The sequence below is a fragment of the Ranitomeya imitator genome, chromosome 1, assembly GCF_032444005.1.
Source record: "Ranitomeya imitator isolate aRanImi1 chromosome 1, aRanImi1.pri, whole genome shotgun sequence".
Taxonomy (NCBI): domain Eukaryota; kingdom Metazoa; phylum Chordata; class Amphibia; order Anura; family Dendrobatidae; genus Ranitomeya; species Ranitomeya imitator.
Genome location: NC_091282.1, coordinates 1,130,269,872 through 1,130,294,342, shown reverse-complemented (window position 1 = coordinate 1,130,294,342; position 24,471 = coordinate 1,130,269,872). Strand labels below are relative to the sequence as shown.

General features: G+C 47.0%; 1 protein-coding gene across 1 annotated transcript in view; it reads left to right on the top strand.

The window, feature by feature from the left end:
• SPATA18 (spermatogenesis associated 18) overlaps positions 1-24,471 on the top strand; it is a 77,367-nt gene that overhangs the window by 18,069 nt on the left and 34,827 nt on the right. The window contains exons 2-3 of the mRNA XM_069744482.1: positions 13,604-13,709; positions 18,655-18,761. Of these exons, the coding sequence (XP_069600583.1) occupies positions 13,604-13,709; positions 18,655-18,761 (213 nt within the window). The remainder of the gene's footprint in view (positions 1-13,603; positions 13,710-18,654; positions 18,762-24,471) is intronic.

Below are 24,471 nucleotides of genomic sequence, written 5' to 3'. Positions count from 1 at the left end.
TCCAACCTCCAATAACCTCCCGTACCGGACTCCAAATTTATATGACGCACCACCACCGCTCCGTTCCTTGCCATGAACCTCGAAACAGCTTTGTTTACCTTAATCCTTGCCCTGTTCACCCCTTCTGGTGACCTAGCACCCCGCCAAACCTTCCGCGGTACGATGTCCGACCACACTACCAAGACCTTTGGAAACATCGCCCATAACCTCAATACGTCGAACTTAATATCTTTTATAAGTTCCCTGCATGGCCTTTTCCCGAGGTCATTACCCCCCAGGTGAATAACTAAAATTTGTGGGACCTGGTCCCAACGCACGAAACGATGGAAGTCCGGTAAAAATTGACTCCATGTCATCCCCCTTTTCCCGATCCATCTCAGCGTTGCGACGTCCCGCGAAAACCCCAATTGGCGGCCATCCGGGCGAACCGCTGCCCTCTCCGCCGCCCAGAACACGAACGAGTGTCCCATTATCCACACCAGCCTTCTATCGTGTTCTGTAAGAGAATAAACATTGACACCGATCATTTGGAGAAAACCCACCGAATACGTGACCATGTAAAATTAAACAGATCCGGGCGAACATAAGACCGGAACCTTTCCGATTCCCACCGCCCAATTCTTTTAACCACTTCATCCCCCAACCCTCTCCTAGCTGCTTCCGTTGCAGCCCCTATCCGGAATGAATGGCCGCTATACTTCGCTGGCGAAATCCCCCCTGTCTCCAAACACTTCCGAAAAACTGAAACAAATTGGTAGCGCGACAAGAACGAACCATCTGCATGAACCAACAGTGGATCGGATAACACACCCCCTCTTCTCATCAACCTATCCACGCAGATTACCGGGCACAATGGACAATTTGGAACTTGAAATAACACTAATTTGCACCCTTTGCCAGTTACATCCGTTTTTGACGACCTAATAAACACCACTACCTTGTCAGACGTAACATCCACGTCTTCTCTCCGTAAACCTCCTCCCTTTAATCTTGAAGGGCTAACCAACTCCCCCAAGCGAAATGCCCCAAAAAACGCCAACGCAAAAGCCGCTTGGAATAAAATTACTTCCCAATCCGAAAAACAAACCGCTCGTAATTGCCTTCCGATTGTCAACAGCACCTCAAAGGAGACCGGTCGTCTACCATCGAACGACTTCTGCCCTTTTTTCAAACCTTTTACCACTTGCATTACCATAAATGATTTCGTCTCATCGTTTAAACCTCTAGCCTTGAAACCAAATGCTAAACCAGCTAGAAACTTACTCACTTTGGACACCGACCAACCCGATTCCCACACATGCCCAACTAGCAAAAGCAGCTTGCTCTCGTCGTCCATAACGGACCCGTAAGACACCTTCCAACTTTCCCATGTACTCCAGGCCTGCTCGTAATGCAGCCAAGACCTTTCTGACAGTGATCTAGCAAATAGCTCCTTCACGGCCCTAAAGGCAGGTTCCACAGCTCCGCTGGACATTCCCGGCACAATGAATCCAAGTAAGGCCTCGGCCCTTGAGACTGATGCCACTGTGAATGGAAAAGAACATCATCAGCATTAGTAGGCTCAATTGCCTTGCAATCTGCTACAATCCACAAGTTGAGCTTTAGCCCCACGAAAACCAAGTGCTGCAGTACCCTAACTACTTCTTGAGACGCTACAGACAGCGAATTGATGGCTTCCACGACAGTCACATTTTCGCAAGAAAAACAGATCTTTTTATTCATCACTGACTCGCCCCACACTGACAACGCCACTACTCGAGGAAATAACTGCAATAGGACCCGGTTTTGTAATAAACCTCGTTCGCGCCAATCGAGTGGCCACTCCGCCACCAACACCTGACCGCGATACCTCAAATTGAAACCACGCTTTTCAATCACGTTAATGCTAAAACCTAGATCTACTGCATTTTCCACTGTTTCAATCCAAATGGATTTGCCATTGTATTCCTCTAAGAAAAGAGCCCACACCTTCAAATCCTGTTTCAACTCCTTAGTCAATCTGATGAAATGCAGGGGAGACTTTACCCCCACAGTCGCCAAAGACAAACGGCGACAAAATGCGCGGCCCATTGGCATAATTCTGCAAGCAAAGTTCAGCTTGCCCAATAAAGATTGCAAATCGTGCAGCGTTATCTTGCGCCGGGTACACGCTTTTCTCACTTCTTCCCGAAAAGCGACTAATTTGTCATCAGGCAATCTACATTCCATTGCAACGGTATCAATTTCTATGCCTAGAAAACTTAGTGTCGTCACCGGCCCAACCGTTTTATCAGCCGCTAATGGAACTCCGAAACCTTTTGCTACCCTCTCCATTGTGTGCAGTAGAATCGAGCAAGCCGCGGACTGTGGCGGGCCTACAAACAAGAAATCGTCAAGATAATGCAAACACGAATTCAAACCAGATACATCCTTAACAACCCATTCCAAGAATGTACTAAACGTTTCAAAATAGGCGCATGATAGCGAACAGCCCATGGGAAGACAACGATCAATGAAAAAACCTCCGTCCCAAAAACAGCCCAACAGGTGCATGCTCTCCGGATGCACTGGTAACAGACGAAACGCCGCCTCGATATCCGTTTTTGCCATCACAGCACCCCTACCACACAACCGTACCAGATTAATCGCTGCATCGAAAGACATGTAAGAAACTGCACACAGTTGAGGATCAATACCGTCGTTTACTGACAGACCTTTTGGGAAGGATAAATGGTGAATAAGCCTAAATTTGTTAGGCTCCTTCTTCGGAACTACTCCTAGCGGTGACACCCTTAAATTACTGATTGGAGCCGTTGGAAAAGGTCCGGCCATCCTACCCAAATCAACCTCTTTTTTCAATTTTTCAGAAACAACGCTAGGAAATTGCAGTGCCGACTTTAGATTCTTTCTTGACAAACAAACATCCTGCTCAATAAACGGAATTTTAAAACCGTAACCAAAACCTTCCCTCAAAAGTGACACTGCTGCCACATCTGGGTATCTATTTAGATACGCTTCCATCGCGTCCAGCCGCACCGGTGTCTCCCCTTTTTTCAGCACCGTCTCCCCCTCTTGTTTTTCCCCCTCTGAAACATCTAGCCGCCCCGTGTGTGCCCCCACAACTTGAGCATTCGTGCTTGTACTTGCACTTGCTCCCAAATCTACATGTCCCCTCATTAAATGAGAAACACAGTCCCTTCTGCATTGCGACCGAGTGTCCTGACTGCCCTGAACCCCCGGCGCCCCCCTGAAATGGCTGGGTTCCCTGATTCGCTCTAACTGGTGCCATAACTCTCATCCACAACGCTATATCCTAATGATCCCAACGTATACCTGGTCGTACCGCTTTGCGCTGCCTGAACTGCTCGTCGTACCTTAACCATCCCAAACCGCCATATACCCTGTAAGCCTCCCCAATCGCGTCCATATAGCAAAAAAGTCCCGAACAATTTTCGGGTGCCTTTTCGCCTATCACGCTTGCCAATATAGCAAACGCCTGCAACCAGTTTGAAAAAGAACGAGGGATTAGGCGGTACCGCCTCCTTTCCTCATCATCTTTCTTGGAATCGTCTCTTCTTAACCTATCCAGATTAAATCTTTCCAACGGCAGTAATGAAAAAATATCTACGTAATCCCCCTTCCAGATCTTTTCCTTCACCTCCTCCCGCAAATGTGACCCCAGCGGTCCCTCAAAACAAACGTATACTTCGCTCCTAGCGGAATCATCCAGACGCACCGTGTCCTCATTTTCCTTATCTTTGCTAGCCCCTTCGTTTTGGCCTCCCGCGTCTGCTGACCCCGTCCCCCTTACTGCTTCACTGCCGCCCCCCCCGATGTAGCTGCGACCGCTGTACCCTGGCCCCCACACTGCGACACTACCTCAGGGCTTGTTAACCCCCCAGTCCCCACTGGCCCTTCCGCGATTCCTAACCACGCCGCTGCAGGTGACCCCCCCCCCCTTGAGGGCCCCCGTACCATATTCTGGCTAAATCTCTAAGGCCATGTAATATAAGGCCCATCCCCCCGCTAGCCCCCCCCATAAATAACTCCCGTTCGCTACTCTCACTGGGAGCTACGGAGGGGTTAAAATTAGTAAATTGCTGGCTCTCACCTGGCTGCCTGGGCGCTGTGAACCCAGCAGCCGAAGGTCCTGGGTCCTGATGAAGGCGTGCTGGTCCCATGCTGGCTCCGTCTGCTGGTGGCTCCGCAGCTCCCGGGTCAACCTGCCTCACCGGCTGCCCACCGCCAGAAGCAGGCGAACCGGCAAGAATTGCAGGGCCCCTCGGAGCTGCCGCCGTGATCTGCAGGGCGCCGCCATCTTGGGGAGGTCTCCACAGGGCGCCGCCATCTTGCTGTAGTCCCTGTTGCTGGTGCGCAGGCGCCGGGCTCCCTGATCCAGCGCCATCTTGCCGGAGACCTCTCCCACATGGTGCTGTACTTCCTGCAGCGGCGCCGTCTTGGATGAAGTCCTGGGAGAGTGGCGCCGCTGCAGCGCTGCTGACCGAGGCAGCCGAACGCTGCCCGCTGCTCACCGGAGCCGCCCCCATCGCTCCCAGAGCCGACGATCCTCTGTACGCCGCTCCATCCGGCGTGCTTGAAGACAGGCTGCCGGCCGCTGGGACGTCGCCGCACAGGGGCCTGCCCCCTGGTTCCTCGCGCTCCTCCACGCGCTACTCCACGCCGAGCGGGGCCTGCAGAGCCGCTGACGCCCGCCGCTCCTGGTCCTGGATCCCGTCGCCTCTGTGCCGCGGGGGGGGGGGGAACCCGGCCCCTGTTGTAGGTCCCGCCTGTGAGATGGATTCCTCCCAGCCTGCGGGCGGGAAGCAGAGGGACCGCGTCCACCGGCCCTGGCTGGAGGGTCCCTGGAGGGGCTCCGTATGCGGCGCCGGACCCGGGGGGTAGCCTCAGGACTAAAGCGCGCCGGAGGCCGAGACCTCCGCGGCCGGGGTCCTGTTGGAGGGGCGATGGAGGCTCCGGCTACCGACCCCTGAAGCAGGCTGTTCACCGAAGCCTGCAGCCAATCCGTCCCTTGGGCGGCTGCTTCCACCCGGAGCTGCTGAAGCAAGGCCTCGACATCCATCGCTTGGGTACAAGGAGCTTCTCTTCTGTGGCTGGTGAGTACCCAAATGGTTGCCCCCTCCACGTGGCCACCACCTTTTATATAGGCCCCCCCCCCTGCCCTGTCTCCGACCCCTCCTTCCTTTTTCAAATTCAAAAAACTCCGTCCCTCCTCTTAGCTTCTGTTAACCCTATACCCCCAAACTTCCTACGAGCTCCCTATTGTCCCACGTCACCCTGTCATGGCGGCCTCCCCCAAGGGCCGGAGGCCCAGTACGGCCTTTCTTGACAGTAAATACAAAGGGTTCACATCTAGATGCAAACCATTCATCAATACCAAAAATAGACAGGCCAGAGTTAAATTTGCAGAAAAACACCTCAAGAAGCCAGCTCAGTTCTGGAAAAGTATTCTATGGACAGATGAGACAAAGATCAACCTGTACCAGAATGATGGGAAGAAAAAAGTTTGGAGAAGAAAGGGAACGGCACATGATCCAAGGCACACCACATCCTCTGTAAAACATGGTGGAGGCAACGTGATGGCATGGGCATGCATGGCTTTCAATGGCACTGGGTCACTTGTGTTTATTGATGACATAAGAGCAGACAAGAGTAGCCGGATGAATTCTGAAGTGTACCGGGATATACTTTCAGCCCAGATTCAGCCAAATGCTGCAAAGTTGATTGGACGGCGCTTCATAGTACAGATGGACAATGACCCCAAGCATACAGCCAAAGCTACCCAGGAGTTCATGAGTGCCAAAAAGTGGCACATTCTGCAATGGCCAAGTCAATCTCCAGATCTAAACCCAATTGAGCATGCATTTCACTTGCTCAAATCCAGACTTAAGACGGAAAGACCCACAAACAAGCAAGACCTGAAGGCTGCGGCTGTAAAGGCCTGGCAAAGCATTAAGAAGGAGGAAACCCAGCGTTTGGTGATGTCCATGGGTTCCAGACTTAAGGCAGTGATTGCCTCCAAAGGATTTGCAACAAAATATTGAAAATAAAAATATTTTGTTTGGGTTATGTTTATTTGTCCAATTCCTTTTGACCTCCTAAAATGTGGAGTGTTTGTAAAGAAATGTGTACAATTCCTACATTTTCTATCAGATATTTTTGTTCAACCCTTCAAATTAAACGTTACAATCTGCACTTGAATTCTGTTGTAGAGGTTTCATTTCAAATCCAATGTGGTGGCATGCAGAGCCCAACTCGCGAAAATTGTGTCACTGTCCAAATATTTCTGGCCCTAACTGTACACAGCCAATGACAGGCTATGTGCACCCGTCCAGAAAGTATGCAGAAATTTCCTGAGAAAATCCTGAGGTTTTCCGCAGGAATTCTGCATGCGTTTTTATTGCGTATTTTGTGCGGATTTTTCGCTTTTTTTCCCGGAGGTTCCCAATGCAATAATATATTGGGAAATCCGCTTAAAATACGCAAAATTAACCCCTTCATGACCTTGGGATTTTCAGTTTTTCCGTGTTCGTTTTTCACTCCCCTCCTTCCCAGAGCTATAACTTTTTTATTTTTCCGTCAATATGGCCATGTGAGGGCTTATTTTTTGCGAAACAAGTTGTACTTTTGAACAACACCATTGGTTTTAGCATGTCTTGTACTAGAAAACGGGAAAAAAATTCCAAGTGCGGTGAAATTGCAAAAAAAGTGCAGTCCCACACTTGTTTTTTGTTTGGCTTTTTTGCTAGGTTCACTAAATGCTAAAACTGACTAACTAACCCTGCCATTATGATTCTCCAGGTCATTACGAGTTCATAGACACCTAACATGACTAGGTTATTTTTTATCTAAGTGGTGAAAAAAAATTCCAAACTTTGCTAAAAAAAAAAAAAATTGCGCCATTTTCCAATACCTGTAGTGTCTCCATTTTTCATGATCTGGGGTTGGTTGAGGGCTTATTTTTTGTGTGCTGAGCTGGCATTTTTAATGATACCATTTCAGTGCAAATACGTCCTTTTGATCGCCCATTATTGCATTTTAATGCAATGTCGCGGCGACCAAAAAAGTAATTCTGTCGTTTCGATTTTTTTTCCTCGCTACGCTGTTTAGCGTTCAGGTTAATGCTTTTTTATTGATAGATCGGGCGATTCTGAACGCGGCAATACCGAATATGTGTAGGTTTGATTTTTTTTTAATTGATTTATTTTGAATGGGGCGAAAGGGGGGTGATTTAAACTTTTATATTTTTTTATTTTTTTCACATTTTTTTTTTTTTTTTACTTTTGCCATGCTTCAATAGCCTCCATAGGAGGCTAGAAGCTGGCACAACTCGATCGCCTCTGCTACATAGCAGCGATCATCAAATCGCTGCTATGCAGCAGAAATGCAGGTGTGCTATGAGCGCCGGCCACAGGGTGGCGCTCACAGCTAGCCGGGATCAGTAACAATAGAGGTCTCAAGGACCTCTATGGTCACTATACAGAAGCATCGCTGACCCCCGATCATGTGATGGGGGTCAGCGATGCGCTCATTTTCGTCCGGAAGCGCCGGTTAAATGCCGCTGTCAGCGTTTGACAGCGGCATTTAACTAGTTAATAGCGGCGGGTGAATCGCGATTTTACCCGCCGCTATTGCGGGCACATGTCAGCTGTTCAAAACAGCTGACATGTCCCAGCTTTGATGCGGGCTCACCGCCGGAGCCTGCATCAAAGCGGGGGTTCTGACCTCGGACGTACTATCCCGTCCGAGGTCAGAAAGGGATTAATGAACATGCTGCATATTTTTCAGCATGCGTTTTTTTTGCGGAAAAAAACGCAACATGTGCACAAAAATTGCAGAAACCATTAAAAATGATGGTGTACTTAATGTATGCGTTTTTTATGCGTTTTTGCCGCGGAAAGCCGCCGAAAAAACGCGCAAAAACATGAAGAATCCGCGAATAATCCGGAACGTGTGCACATACCCTAAATGTGAAAATCAATTTAGGCTTTTGGTGAACGAAAAGTTATCGACAGAAACTCGAACAGCCAAATTTTAAGCAAATTGTTCGAGTTCATCGAACGACTCAAACAACGCCCAAAACAGCTCGAATTTGAAATTGGCGAACAGTCCGATTCGAACGCCGCTCATCTCTAGTCAGAACTCCTGCACCCAGTAATCTAGATGATACATCTTTGGTTTCAGGGTTTCTTTATCTACATAATGCTGCTCTCAGATGAGGTAGCAAAAACCAAACCGACTGACTATGAAACACATACCAGTTGTCAAGTTCCAGTGCCTGACATTTGCTTCTTCATGAGAAAGGCTTTCCCAAGAGGTCTCTGGCAGCGGCTTATTCTGCTCTCTCCATATAAAATCCATGCATGTATACCATACCGTGTATGGTGCAGCCAGGAGAGAAAGTTGTCAGTCAAATGAATATTCAACTCGCTGCTATCTAATTCGTATGGCCACCTTAAGAAAGCGAGTATCAGATGACAGATATTTGGGTTACTGACGTGTTATATAGTAACATAAAAATGACATAACTCTAGAAATAATACATCAGATAAATACCCATCAGCCAGACGATATCTCTCCAGAGTCCACCATACACAGAAACACTTGGTCTAGTGCTCCTATGTTCTCTATGAAAAAGCTGCTGCCAGACTCCTGGCAGTGGCTTATTTCCTAGAGACAAAAAGGATTGGCCATCGGAATTCGAACATGCTGCATTCTTCTCTCCTCCGATGTCTCTGTTGGGGGAGAGTTGATAGGCCCCCCATTAAACTTTAGACTGTTGGTTGATCCTACAGATATGAGTGAGATTGGTTATTGTTGCGGGCGGCACGGTGGCGCAGTGGTTAGCACAGTAGCCTTGCAGCGCTGGAGTCCTGGGTTCAAACCCCGCCAAGGACAACATCTGCAAAGAGTTTGTATGTTCTCTCCGTGTTTGTGTGGGTTTCCTCCGGGTACTCCGGTTTCCTCCCACATTCCAAAGACATACTGATAGGGAATTTAGATTGTGAGCCCCATCGGGGGACAGTGATGATAATGTGTGCAAAAAAATGTAAAGCGCTGCGGAATATGTTAGCTCTATATAAAAAAAATAAAAGATTGTTAGTCCAGTGTTTATGGCCTTAAGTCATCAGGAAATGCTGGTGTTTGTAGGGTTGTAGCTTTGGGAATTCAGCTGTGGAATATTCTGCTGTAAGTGAAGGTAAAATAAGCAAAGTCCAGCTACAGAGGTTTCCAGTTTTGGAAAACTCCTGCCCCACATTTTAATAAAATGAACTGAGCCTTACTCACCCTCTCCTGGTCCAGCGCTGTGTCTCTACTGTGCTACCGCTGTATGTTACTGTCTGCAGCACTGACATCCTACTGATAGTGCTGCAGCCAATAACAGAACTCAGCGGCTCTGCCTGAGTCGACAGCAGGAGATGCTAAGCTCCATGATTGGCGCTGCACACAATAACAGTCACTGGGAGCAACGGTGGAGATTCAGCACTTGACACGGAGGGTGAGCAGAGGACACTTTATTTCTCTAAAATAAACTGATAGCTGGGGGACAGGAGTTTTCAGAAGCCATTTAACCCTTTTAAGCAATTTGCAAATCTACGTAGAATGTATTTTCAAGGTCACTTTGCTCTTTAGGGACACAGACCTAGATACGTGCAATTTAGTTCCAAAATAAGTACAGATTTCTGACCTCGAGTATAATATATACAGTGTGTACAGAAAGTATTTAGACCCCTTTAAATGTTTCACTCTTTGTTTCATTGCAGCCATTTGGTAAATTAAAAAAAGTTCATTTTTTTTCTCATTAATGTACACTCTGCACCCCATCTTGACTGAAGAAAAACAGAAATGTAGAATTTTTAGCAAATGTAAAAAAAAAAAAGAAAGACTGAAATATCACATGGTCATAATTTGCTCAGACACTCATATTTAAGTCACATGCTGTCCATTTCCTTGTGATCCTCCTTGAGATGGTTCACACCTGTCTATATAAGACCTCACAGCTCACAGTGCATGTCAGACCAAATGAGAATCATGAGGTCAAAGGAACTGGCCAAGGAGCTCAGAGACAGAATTGTGGCAAGGCACAGATCTGGCCAAGGTTAAGGTTGTTTTTTCCGTCAAGATTGGGTGCTGAGTGTACATTACAAATAAACATTTTTGAATCTATCGGCTGCAATGAAACAAAAAGTGAAAGGGGTCTGAATACTTTCCGTACCCACTATATATATATATATATATATATATATATATATATATATATATACACTGCTCAAAAAATAAAGGGAACACTTAAACAGCAGAGTATAACTCCAAGTAAATCAAAGTTCTGTGAAATCAAACTGTCCACTTAGGAAGCAACACTGAGTGACAATCAATTTCACATGCTGTTGTGCAAATGGAGTAACAACAGATGGAAATGATTGGCAATTATCAAGACACACTCAATAAAGGAGTGGTTCTGCAGGTGGGGACCACAGACCACATCTCAGTACCAATGCTTTCTGGCTGATGTTTTGGTCACTTTTGAATGTTGGTTGTGCTTTCACACTCGTGGTAGCATTAGATGGACTCTACAACACACACAAGTTGCTCAAGTAGTGCAGCTCATCCAGGATGGCACATCAATGCGAGCTGTGACAAGAAGGTTTGCTGTGTCTGTCAGCGTACTGTCCAGAGGCTGGAGGCGGTACCGGGAGACAGGCCAGTACACAAGGAGACGTGGAGGGGGCCATTGGAGGGCAACAACTCAGCATCAGGACCACTACCTCAGCCTTTGTGCAAGGAGGAACAGGAGGAGAACTGCCAGAGTCCTGCAAAATGACCTCCAGCAGACCACAAATGTGCATGTGTCTGCACAAATGGTTAGAAACCGACTCCATGAGGATGGTCTGAGTGCCCGACATCCACAGATGGGGGTTGTGCTCACAGCCCAAAACCGTGCAGGACGCTTGGCATTTGCCTCAGAACACCAGGATTGGTAAATTCGCCACTGGCGCCCTGTGCTCTTCACAGATGAAAGCTGGTTCACACTGAGCACATGTGACAGAGTCTGAAGACGCCATGGAGAGCGATCTGCTGCCTGCAACATTCTTCAGCATGACCGGTTTGGCAGTGGGTCAGTAATGGTGTGGGCTGGCAATCTTTGGAGGGCCGCACAGCACTCTATGTGCTCGCCAGAGGTAGCCTGACTGCCATTAGGTACCGAGATGAGATCCTCAGACCCCTTGTGAGACCATATGCTGGTACGGTTGGCCCTGGGTTCCTCCTAATGCAGGACAATGCCAGACCTCATGTGGCTGGAGAGTGTCAGCAGTTCCTGCAAGATGAAGGCATTGAAGCTATGGACTGGCCCGCCTGTTCCCCAGACCTGAATCCGATTGAACATCATGTCTCGCACCATCGGTCATCATGTCTCGCACCATCCACCAACGTCACGTTGCACCACAGACTGTCCAGGAGTTGGCGAATGCTTTAGTCCAGTTCTGGGAGGAGATCCCCCAGGAGACCATCTGCCGCCTCATCAGGAGCATGCCCAGGCATTTTAGGGAGATCATACAGGCACGTGGAGGCCACACACTACTGAGCATCATTTCCTTGTCTTGAGGTCTTTCCACTGAAGTTGGATCAGCCTTAACTTCATTTTCCACTTTGATTTTGAGCATCATTCCAACTCCAGACCTCCGTGGGATATTAGTTGTGATTTACGTTGATAATTTTTAGGTTTTAGTTCCCAACACATTCCACTATGTAATGAATAAAGATTTACAACTGGAATATTTCATTCAGTAATATCTAGGATGTGGGATTTTAGTGTTCCCTTTATTTTTTTGAGTTTCCTCAATCCCAACACATTTAAGTGATTTAATTGACGGTGTCACTTGACAAGGCAGTTTTATCATTTACAGTGTTGGCAATAGACAAGACCACCCCAATAATACAGTCATGCACACAAGCCCCTCTAGCTGTGCCATAGAGATTGTTAGCTATTGCCTATTGTCATTGCATTGCTTAGTATTGATATGAAGGATTCTTGGGCCTTTAGTATCTTGGGAAACGTATACCCCCTTACTATTAAAGAAAAAAAACCTGCCCGTAAGGTGGAGCTTGTATGCTTATGGTGGTGATAAGCGAAACAGCTCTCACCGACAGTGATCCCATGTGCATGGCCGGCTTAACAGTGCATTGCTCACATTTCTTCTGTAAGGAAGCAGAGCTTATAGTAAATTGAGCTTATAGTAAATGGAGTCGGTGTATTTTCTGTGTGTTTCACACTTGCTGACATGAACAGACTTGCAGCCGCTGCGGTTGCTTTTGATCTGATGATTGTTCAGTGACTGTACACACAGAGAGTGCCGCTTTCCTCCCCCATCATGTTACTGATCTGTCAAGTGAAAATGGTTGCCATGTAATATAATGCATTGGCAAAGCTAGCTAGCAAAAACCACGTTAGGCAGAAGTGTAAACATGGGCAGGAAAAGTATTCAAAGGGGTAGTCAGGCACCAGAAAATGAGCAACCCAACCCCATTCCCAACTGTCAGGGGTCTGAACACACCAGCGTGAACCTGATGAACATTGATTGGGTGTGAGGATTGTTTAGCCAGCGTAGAAATCCCTATTGTCAGCAGCCAATTGTCCTGCTTAAACAGGAGATGTGCTGCCGAGGACAATGTTATGATGTATTAACAATTGTTTTGTGTGCATAGAAATGTAAGCAGGTCATTAAACGAACGCTGATTAGCTCGTGTGTCGCCGATAGCTGGTCACTTATAACTATGGTCGACACATGTTAGTCCAACATGGCGGGTTGGTAAGAGCTCTACAGAATGGACAGTAGACACAGAATACACGTCACCACCATAACTACGGAGGACCTGTACAACACATGGACCGGGATGGTCACTGCTCACAGACGGCATTGTGCCATCTCACACCCAGTCCTCATAAGTGCATGGAGTCTGTTGGCCTGCGGTAGAAAAAAAAAATACAGAACGTAGTAAAAAGCCAGCACTTTAAGAAACACTCCGGACAAAAATGATATCCCCTATATCTTTCTAAATATGCCCGTAATGTAGTCTACTTGCCTTATAATGCATACTGCTGGACATCTTCCCCAATTTCCAGCTCCGGTTTGGTCCTCTTCTGGGTCACGTGAGCGCTCCTCCTCCTCTTTCCTAGCTCACATGGGGGGAGGTGGTACTCTCACCAATGAGTCTATGTGGCTCAGAACGAGATACAGTGATGGGAGTGGCACTGCCCCACACTGCGGTCCCAGTGTGAACTGGCAAAGAGGAGGAGCGGTCATGTGACCGAGAAGAGGAGCAGAGCAATACTGGAAATGGGAGAGGATAGCGATCTGTAGGTGTAGTAATACTTTTTATTTCTATAGCGCCAACATTTTCCGCAGCAGTTTACATTTTAAAGGGCCTTGGGCATCTGCTTGTTCAGGCTCCGTGCACAGGCCCACCCTCCCGGGAACAGTGTGTATGCAATATATTAGAAGTTTCTACTTTATTAAATGCGTATTTTGTAGCTTCTTCCTCTTCGGGTTCTCTATTGTTCTTGTCAGCCTCATGATTATAATATATATTTTTTTTGCATTCACAGATTAATTCTTGTGATCAAAATCTGAACATTTGCTGTGAGCTTCTGGAGTTGAATTCAAAAATCCAGGGACAGCTATTCACCATCCTCAATGTCACCGCAAGAGAAGGTAAGAAGCAAAATTGGTGCAAGCTCTAATCACATTTCCAATGCACTGTTCTGCATCTACCCATCTCTGCATCAATGTACCACAGGCATATATCAAGCATGATAAGTGCCATAGCAAAAAGGAAGATGGGCCGCCTCACACCATTGTTACACTTGTCTCTCCTTTCTTCATCCCGGTCTTTAAAAATGACCCCACCCACACCACTAATTGGCAGCTTTCTGTGTACACTGTGCATAGGCAGAAAGCTGTCTATCAGTGGTGGGAGCAGGATTATACAGAGCTCATGATTATGAAGGAGTACCCATAGCAGGTTTGTTATTCATCCAGGGAAAATCTCCTCCTGATAAAACTTTATCTCAAAATTATAAACTGGAATCAGGATCTGTGTCGCTACATTATGCTGGTCTTCGATTTGGTGGCAAAAACATGGTGACAGATTCCCTTTAAACAATAGGTTATTTTCTAATCACATATTCCTTTTTTAAAGGGAATGTATTATTTACAGCATCCTCCTGGACATTAAAAACTAAAAAATATATATTAACTTTTAATCTCTTTATTAATGACCTTGTGGATGGGATTGAGAGTAAAGCATCAGTCTTTGCTGAACGACACCAAACTACGTAGGATACTAAAATCTGACCTTGACATTACAATATTGCAAAATTATAAGGATAAGATGACTGAATGGGCAAACACTTGGCAAATGAGGTTTAATCTAAACAAATGTAGAGTAATGCCCCTAGGATGGAGTAATCCTATTGCTGCATATACAGTAAATGGGAGTATACTCGGGAATACAGAACAGGAGAAGGACTTGGGTTTTCTGGTTAGGCCTCTTTCACATTTCCATCTTTCATCTCCCGTCACAATCCATCGATTTTTGAGAATGCAGGATCCTGGAAAAAATTTGCTCATTTTCTCATAGACTTGTATTAGCGACAGATTGTGATGGATGGCCATCCGTTTCATCCGTCGTGCACTGGATCCTGCATAAAAAAAAACGGTCCGTCGGGCAGAGAAAACGTTCAGAGGAACGTTTTTTCTGCACGTCGGAAAATTAGTCAGCGATGCATCCTGCGCTGTCCGTCACTGGCTACAGTGGAAGCCTATGGGCGCAGGATGCGTCGCTAACTGTGAAAAGCAGGAATCCAGCGACGGGTCCCGTCTTTTCAAACTGAGCATGCATGGAAGAATTTCCCGTCAGTGAAATTCTCTCTCGCTCGCTCTCTTTCCCTTTTTACTATTGATGCTGCCTATGCAGCATCAATAGTAATAAGATATAATGTTAAAAATAATTAAAAAATAAAAAAAATCGCAATATTCTCACCTACCGGCGTTCCCGCGCAGCGTCACCAATGCTCCCGGCAGCTAGCGTTCCTTCTCGCGAGATTTCGCAATGTATTACTAGGAACGCTAGCTGCCGGGAGCATCGCTGCGCGGGAACGCCGGTAGGTGAGAATATTGCTTTTTTTCCTTTTTTTTAACCTGGTTTGTGTTGTAACAGGAACACATGGGCTACTTGCACAGTGAACAAGTCTGTAAGAACATGTTCACACACCACCAAGAAACCTGAAGACACAAAAGAGAATGGTAAAACCAAAAACACTCAGTTTGAAAAAATGTTTGCAGTAATCCGCAAGTGCTAGTAAAAGATGTAAATAACAGGGTATTTGGTTGATACGTTTTTTGCAAAATATGTATACTAAGCTGCTCTACCAATCTTCACGGTATACCCATATCAGAGCAGTCCTAACTAATGTATGCAATCCCTATCTGATGTATTTGAAAACCTGATCATCTGTATATTACCTGTGTGAACAGGGTTCAGAGAGGAAAAATCCATGTGTGCATACAGAGTAGAACAGCTTTTGTGCAGCTAGCCCAAGAGGAGTGGTGGAACTCCCCAGTCTTGTAGACACAAGAGAACAATCATGGAAACAGGAACACATGGGCTACTTGCACAGTGAACAAGTCTGTAAGAACATGTTCACACACCACCAAGAAACCTGAAGACACAAAAGAGAATGGTAAAACCAAAAACACTCAGTTTGAAAAAATGTTTGCAGTAATCCGCAAGTGCTAGTAAAAGATGTAAATAACAGGGTATTTGGTTGATACGTTTTTTGCAAAAAATGTATACTAAGCTGCTCTACCAATCTTCACGGTATACCCTTATCAGAGCAGTCCTAACTAATGTATGCAATCCCTATCTGATGTATTTAAAAACCTGATCATCTGTATATTACCTGTGTGAACAGGGTTCAGAGAGGAAAAATCCATGTGTGCATACAGGGCAGAACAGCTTTTGTGCAGCTAGCCCAAGAGGAGTGGTGGAGGTTTTTAAATACATCAGATAGGGATTGCATACATTAGTTAGGACTGCTCTGATATGGGTATACCGTGAAGATTGTTAGAGCAGCTTAGTATACATTTTTTGCAAAAAACGTATCAACCAAATACCCTATTATTTACATCTTTTACTAGCACTTGCGGATTACTGCAAACATTTTTTCAAACTGAGTGTTTTTGGTTTTACCATTCTCTTTTGTGTCTTCAGGTTTCTTGGTGGTGTGTGAACATGTTCTTACAGACTTGTTCACTGTGCAAGTAGCCCATGTGTTCCTGTTTCCATGATTGTTCTCTTGTGTCTACAAGACTGGGGAGTTCCACCACTCCTCTTGGGCTAGCTGCACAAAAGCTGTTCTGCCCTGTATGCACACATGGATTTTTCCTCTCTGAACCCTGTTCACACAGGTAATATACAGATGATCAGGTTTTTAAATACATCAGATAGGGATTGCATACATTAGTTAGGACTGCTCTGATATGGGTATACCGTGAAGATTGGTAGAGCAGCTTAGTATACATTTTTTGCAAAAAACGTATCAACCAAATACCCTGTTATTTACATCTTTTACTAGCACTTGCGGATTACTGCAAACATTTTTTCAAACTGAGTGTTTTTGGTTTTACCATTCTCTTTTGTGTCTTCTGGTTTGTGTTGTGTATGCGTTTTCGCAACGGGAAAAAAACGCTGCGAAGACTCACAACAGGTGCACATAGGCTTGACGGGTCCGTCAAAGACGGGCCCAGTGCACACGTTTTCCACAATCTGCACAGGATCCGTCATTTCCACGTCTTGACGGATCCTGTGCAGATTTGGAAGACGGAAGTGTGAAAGAAGCCTTACAAGTAAGCTGAGCAGCAGGACTCCATGTCACGCGGCAGCTGCAAAAGCGAACAAGATTATATGATGTATAAAAAGAAATAAAATCCTGTGATGCAAATTTGTTGTTACCCCTGTATAAATGACTTGTGAGGCCAAATCTAGAATATGGGATCCATTTTTTTTTGGCTACACATTTTAAAAAGGATATTCAGAAATTAGAGTCAGTTCACAGGTGGACACTAAATTATTACAAGGGATGGAAGGCCTCTCATATGAGGAGAGGTTAGAAAAAAGACGCCTCAGAGGAGATCTCATTTACATATATAAATTTATGTGTGGCCAGTACAAAACACTGGCACATGACTTATTCCTTCCAATAACCATACTAAGGATCAGGGGTGACTGACTACAGGTGGAGGAAAGGCGATTCTGGCAGCTAAATAGGAAAGGGTTCTTTACAGTTAGAGCAGTCAGAGTGTGGAATGTCCTATCGCAAGGGGTAGTAATGGCCGACACTATAACAGCTGTTATACAAGGGCTGGATGATTTCCTCATTACACATAATATTGTAGGATAAAGGTAATTTAGTGGCAAAAATTTTTAGTTGGTGGAAAAAGGTTGAACTTGATGGACCCAGGTCTTTTTTCAACCTATGACTTCTGTAGGGCAGTTTTCTGGGCATGCTCTGTGGCATATGCAGAGGTCACTGTGCAGGGAGGGAGGAGGAGGTAACTGACCACGTCACTTATTATTATTGGTGCTATCCTTTGTTTTAGTATTAAGGCTGAGGTGCTTCTTTACATAATCTAATTCTGTTGGCCACAAGCCGAAAAGTCATTGGTCATTTTCTATTAATACTTTCCCTCTAAATTCCACTGACTGGGAGTGGAGACCCATAAGTACATTCAGTGCTCTCGTTTTTAAAGAGTCCAATAGACCCTTTATTGTATGCATCTTCAAGGGCTCGTTCACACGACTGATTTTCTCATGCGAGTGTTATCCGTGATTTTCATTTTTTGCGCTTGTACCTAAGATATTCTATAGATAAAGGAGGAGGAATCCAGCTGTGAGACATCACTCCAGATAAGTATAGAAAACTTGGCTTTTATTTCACCATTAAAAACATCCGGGAGCAAGATAAGATACAGACTGGTCCTTCCCGATACCCATTTATCTTGCTGATCCTGGATGTTTTTAACAGTGAAATAAAAGTGACATTTTATACATTTACCTGTGATGATGTCTCACCGCTGGATTCCTCCTCCTTTGTACGCCTGCAGTGGTTGCTCTGACGCTATCCGTGCAGGTCTATCCATTGCTGGAACAGGATCATCGCCCAGTGTGGTGAGCCGACTAGTTTTTTCTTTTCTATGGGGATGTGCACATTTCTATTTTTTTTTCTTTTTTCCTTGCACCCAGTGGTCTGTGGAAAAAAATCGGAGACATGTCCGATATTAATCCAAGGGGTCGGATCAAAATCGGCAAAGCAACTCTATGGGTCCTTCAAAAAATTCTAACCGCACTCAGATTTTAACAGACTGACAGAAAGGACAAGGTGGAGAAACTTTTTTTTTTTCCTCTCTGTGTTTGAGAAAAATTGATAGCACTCTGATTTCACGTGGAGAAATCAGTTGTGTGAACGTAATGCGTTATCATCTAACTACTTATCACATGGATTTGCATTTCCAATCAATATAAATGAAGTTATCACTAATTTTTAGATGTAGGAGTGTTTTATAAACCTTTATCTTTTTTTTTATTTTTATGTTAAAGGTGGTCAATATGCCGGAGTTGAAACACTTAAGAGTCGCTTTCTGCCATGGCTGGGCACCTGCTTCTCTAACTCCTCGTGTGCGGACAGCAGCTTCTCTCTCCTCCAGGTACAACACCAGAATCCCCACAGGCGCAGAGGAAATCAGCACATGCGAGTGCTGGACATACTGGTGGATAATGTAAAAAAAAAACCAAGATGCTATGTGTGTGTTTTTGTAATATATACCATGATAATTAGTGTTGAGCATTCCGATACCGCAAGTATCGGGTATCGGCCGATATTTGCGGTATCGGAATTCCGATACTGAATTCCGATACTTCCCGCGTATCGGATACCGGAATCGGAAGTTCCCAGAATTCAAATTGAACGCAGCAGCCAATGAGGAATGAATGAAAGTGTGGGCACATCCTGTTTAGCATGGTGGGCATGTAAGTACTGGCAAGGCTTGGATTGGCTGCTGAAATGATGTCACTCTGCACTATAAAAAAGCGCTGCCGCCATTTTGCGCTCACTCTGCTGTGATTTCAGTTAGGGACAGGACGCTGTGTTCTAACTGAGGGCCAGTTGAGCTAGCTAATTGCTTTATTTTCCTTTCCAAAGGCTAATTTAGCAAAACGCTGTGTGTTCTTCACTGTTCACCTTGCTCTTGCCTTGCAGCGCTGTTTTAACAGCGTTCTGCAAGGTCTCTGTGTGTGTGTGTGTGCAGCTCACTCTGTAGTCTGTGTGCAGCCATATACCCGGTTGTATTCAGCTCAGGGGGGGTTCACACTGCCTCACACAGTTGTTCCTTTTTGCTCTTAGTGCAGCCTGCTGCACATTTTTTCTCAAATTTCCTATTAGTGTTTTTCCACCAGTCTCCAGCTCTATTGTGGAAAAACACTACATAGGATAACCTAGAGGGGGGTTTTTGGGCCTTGCAGCGCCGTTTACGGCTGTCTGCACGGTCTCCGTGTGAGCCCAGCTCGCCCTGTAGTCTGTGTGCAGCCATAGCCGGTTGGATTCAGCTCAGGGTTCGTTACTGGCTCATACCTTGAGAAAAATTTTCCTTTTTTTCAAATAGTGCAGCCTGTTTAAAATTTGAAAAAAAAAATTCCTATTAGTGTCTTTCCACTCGTATCCAGCTAAATAGTGGAAAAACACTATATAGGATAACCTAGAGGAGGGTTTTTTGGCCTTGCAGCGCCGTTTACGGCTGTCTGCACGGTCTCCGTGTGAGCCCAGCTCGCCCTGTAGTCTGTGTGCAGCCATAGCCGGTTGGATTCAGCTCAGGGTTCGTTACTGGCTCATACCTTGAGAAAAATTTTCCTTTTTTTCAAATAGTGCAGCCTGTTTAAAATTTGAAAAAAAAAATTCCTATTAGTGTCTTTCCACTCGTATCCAGCTAAATAGTGGAAAAACACTATATAGGATAACCTAGAGGAGGGTTTTTTGGCCTTGCAGCGCCGTTTACGGCTGTCTGCACGGTCTCCGTGTGAGCCCAGCTCGCCCTGTAGTCTGTGTGCAGCCATAGCCGGTTGGATTCAGCTCAGGGTTCGTTACTGGCTCATACCTTGAGAAAAATTTTCCTTTTTTTCAAATAGTGCAGCCTGTTTAAAATTTGAAAAAAAAAATTCCTATTAGTGTCTTTCCACTCGTATCCAGCTAAATAGTGGAAAAACACTATATAGGATAACCTAGAGGAGGGTTTTTTGGCCTTGCAGCGCCGTTTACGGCTGTCTGCACGGTCTCCGTGTGAGCCCAGCTCGCCCTGTAGTCTGTGTGCAGCCATAGCCGGTTGGATTCAGCTCAGGGTGCGTTACTGCCTCATACCTTGAAAAACAATTTCCTTTTTTTCAAATAGTGCAGCCAGTTTAAAATTTGAAAAAAAAAATTCCTATTAGTGTCTTTCCACTCGTATCCAGCTAAATAGTGGAAAAACACTATATAGGATAACCTAGAGGAGGGTTTCTTGGCCTTGCAGCGCCGTTTACGGCTGTCTGCACGGTCTCCGTGTGATTTAAACTAGCTCTGTAGCCCGATCTGCACCAAAAAAAAGGTTAAGTTCACCAAACACAACTTACACTTGTGTAGGCCACATTTGAAAAATAATAAAGTTTAGTCCACAATTTACAACATTAGTGTTTCTTACACCTGTTAGGAGGAGCATTACAGGAATAAGCACACTAAGGCCTTAGTACTTTTCTGCTTATCTTTATCTGTCAACCAAGATGAAGAGGGCAGGGAGTAAGGCACGTGGGCGTGGGCGCGGAGCAGGGAGAGGAGCAGGGAGAGGACGTGGTGATTCTGTGCCTGCTGCGGGCGCCGGTGACTCGTCGTCACTCAGTTTCAGCAGGGAACAGTCCTTCATGCGCAGCTTTGTCGGAGAGCGCCGTGCACCGCTGCTGCGTGAAGACCAAATTGAAGCCGTTGTCGGGTGGATGGCAGCTAACGCCTCGGCATCGACTTCAGTTAGTGCCACATCCTCTCAGGCACAGAGCACTGGAGAGCAGCCATCTGTCTCTTCACCACCTGCCAAATTGGCCAGGCAGTCAGAGAGCCCAGGACAGGAGCCGTCTCTACTTCTGTTCTCTGAATCTCTTGGCTTGGAAACAGGGGGCCAGCCAAGCAGCATTGGAGAAATGGAAGAAGAGGCAGTGTGCAGTGATGCCCAACACCTTTTTCTCTCTGACTCTGAAGAGGCAGGTGGGCCAGTGCCTCCGGTGACCACAGCGCAGTACGCATCTGATGATGAAACTCAGGTGCCGCTTTCTCGTGCGTACTGTGCTGCTGAGACTACCCAGGAGGAGCAGTTGGTGGCAGAGGGTAGTGGAGATGATGAGGTCCTTGACCCATCGTGGCGTGAGGAACAGGAAGGTGGTGGGAGCAGCTCAGAGGAAGAGCTTCCTCTTACGGGCCAAAGAGGGAGAGGGAGGGGGAAGACTGCGGAGCCTGTAGCCTCCACTTTGGCACCCGTTAGGAGCCTGTCTCTTTCCAAAGCCAAAAAGGGCGCTCCCAAGACTTGCAGTGCCTGGTCCTTTTTTGACACAGTTGCAGATGACATTTGTTTTGTCAAATGCAAGCTGTGTCATCATAAAGTAAAAAGAGGGAAAAATGTCAGCAACCTCAATACCACAAATATGTGGAAACATGTGCGGACCAGGCACGCGGTGGAGTTACAGAAACACACTGAAGATGTAGGCCAACCAACAGCGGCAGCTACCACCTCTTCAGCTCGTGTTGCCTCTTCCTCCAGCTCACGCACAGCTGGTTTGGCTTCCTCCCAGAGACCTTGTGTAATTCCACCCACAGCACCACCTTCCCAGTCATCCTCACACTCCCAGTCTACTCTACAGCCATCGGTAGTACAGGCATGGGAGAAAAGGCGGGCATTCTCGGCCAACCACCCCCGAGCACAGGCTCTGAATGCAGGCATTGCCAAACTGTTGTCCCTGGAAATGCTCTCGTTCAGGCTGGTGGAGACTGACAGCTTCCGTGACTTGATGGCATTGGCAGTCCCACAGTACAAGGTGCCCAGCCGCTTTTACTTCAGCAGGCAGGCTGTCCCTGCCCTGCACAGGCATGTTGAGGCAAACATAAAACATGCGCTACTGAACGCCGTCAGTAGCAAGGTCCACCTCACCACCGATGCGTGGACCAGTCAGCATGGACAGGGGCGATATGTTTCCCTCACTGCCCATTGGGTTAATGTTGTTGAGCCAGGTACAGATCGTGCGAGTGGCGCAGGACGTGTCCTGCCCACTCCAAGGATTGCAGGAATCCAGTCTGTACGCATCGACTCCTCCTCTTACACCAGTTCCTCTGATTCCTCTCTGCAGGATCCGTCACAGTCCACCTCCACATGGACCCGTGAACGTTTACCTATGACCGACATGAGCACAGCCGTGGCCAAACGTCAGCAGGCCGTCTTGAAACTAGTTTCATTGGGGCATCGAAGCCACACAGCGCAGGAGCTCTGGAATGCCATCAAGCAGGAGAGCGATGTGTGGTTACTGCCAGCGAATCTCCAGCCAGGCATGGTAGTGTGTGACAATGGCCGAAATCTGGTGGCAGCTTTGGCCCTTGGCAACCTCACTCACATCCCATGTCTGGCACATGTGCTCAATTTGGTTGTGCAGAGTTTTCTGAGGGACTATCCGGATCTTGATGCCCTGCTGCACAAGGTCCGCCTAGAGTGTGCTCACTTGCGGCGTTCCAGCTTGGCCAGATCCCGCATTGCTGCTCTGCAGCGCCGATTCCGCCTTCCGGAACACCGCATCATATGTGACCTACCTACCCGGTGGAATTCCACGTTACATATGTTGGAGCGGTTGTGTGAGCAGCAGCAAGCAGTTATGGAGTACCAGCTGCATCAGGCGCAAAGAAGTCGCAGTCAGCGCCGATCAGACTTCACAACCACAGAGTGGGCCACTATGAAGGACGTCTGCCAGGTTTTGCGTCCTTTTGATTATTCCACGCGGATGGCAAGTGCAGATGATGCACTAGTCAGCATGACTGTCCCCCTTATCTGCCTGCTTCAGCAAACTTTGCAAGGGTTAAGGGATGATGTGGTGGAAGAGGTGGAGGATGAGGAGTCACCTTTTCCATCAGCTTCTGGAGAGTCAGCGCCACGTGGTTCCTCACAAAGGGGTACGCAGGGGCCAATTTGTGAGGAGGATGAGGAGGAGTCAATGGAGGAGGAAGAGCTCCGTCCAGAGGAGGGAGCGACACAATTGTCCAGTGGTCAGTGTGTACAGCGAGGGTGGGGTGATGACGAGCGGGCAGAGATCATGTCTCAAGCAGGGGACAGCGTTTCTGGGCCGGTTGGCACTCTGCAGCACATGGTGGATTTCATGCTGCAGTGCCTGAGAAACGACCGCCGCATCGACCACATTCTCAACATGCCTGATTATTGGGTGTTCACCCTCCTCGATCCTCGCTACCGGGACAACGTCCAAAACCTCATCCCTGCGTTGACCCGGGAGCGTAAATTGCGGGAGTACCACGACACACTGGTGAATTCCATCATCTTCTCCTGTCCAACTGAGAGGAGTGCTGCTAGTGCTTTACAAAGCAGCTCAGTGCGTCGAGGCAGTGGGGGAGGCTCTGCCCAAAGAGGGAGCAGAAGCAGTGCCTCTGCCCAAGGCAAGCCCAGTATGGCACAACTCTGGCACACTTTTGTGTGCCCGCCCCAAATGTCTACACCATCACCGGCGGCTCCAGTCAGCAGGAGGCAACGGTTCCGTCAGATGGTGACAGACTACATGGCTTGCCCTCTTACTGTACTCCCAGACGGCTCTTCCCCGTTCAAGTTTTGGGTCTCTAAGCTGGATACATGGCCAGAGCTAAGCCAGTATGCATTGGAGGTGCTGGCTTGCCCTGCGGCTAGTGTCTTATCGGAACGTGTCTTTAGTGCCGCAGGTGGTGTACTAACAGACCGTCGCATGCGACTATCCTCCGATAACGTTGACCGGCTTACTTTCCTGAAAATGAACCAGGCCTGGATCTCGCAGGAATTTGCCACTCCTCTGCCTGATTAAGTAATTGGGTGTCATCCAGGTCTCCTGCTGTGTTCATCTTTCTACCACCTGAACTGCTATTCCTGGGCTCCAACACCGCCAGTTGCGGCTCAGAAGTGCAGGCTGCACAGTAAAAACATACGACCCAGTGTTATTGGGTTTCAGTAACGTCAGCTGATCCCCAGCTGTGTAGCCGGCAATGTGTCCTGCGACCGCCACGCTGGCACAACAACCTAAATGTAAGGGAACCTGTCCCCCCCCCCCCCCCCCCGTCGTTTGTTACTGAAAGAGCCATCTTGTGCAGCAGTAATGCTGCACAAG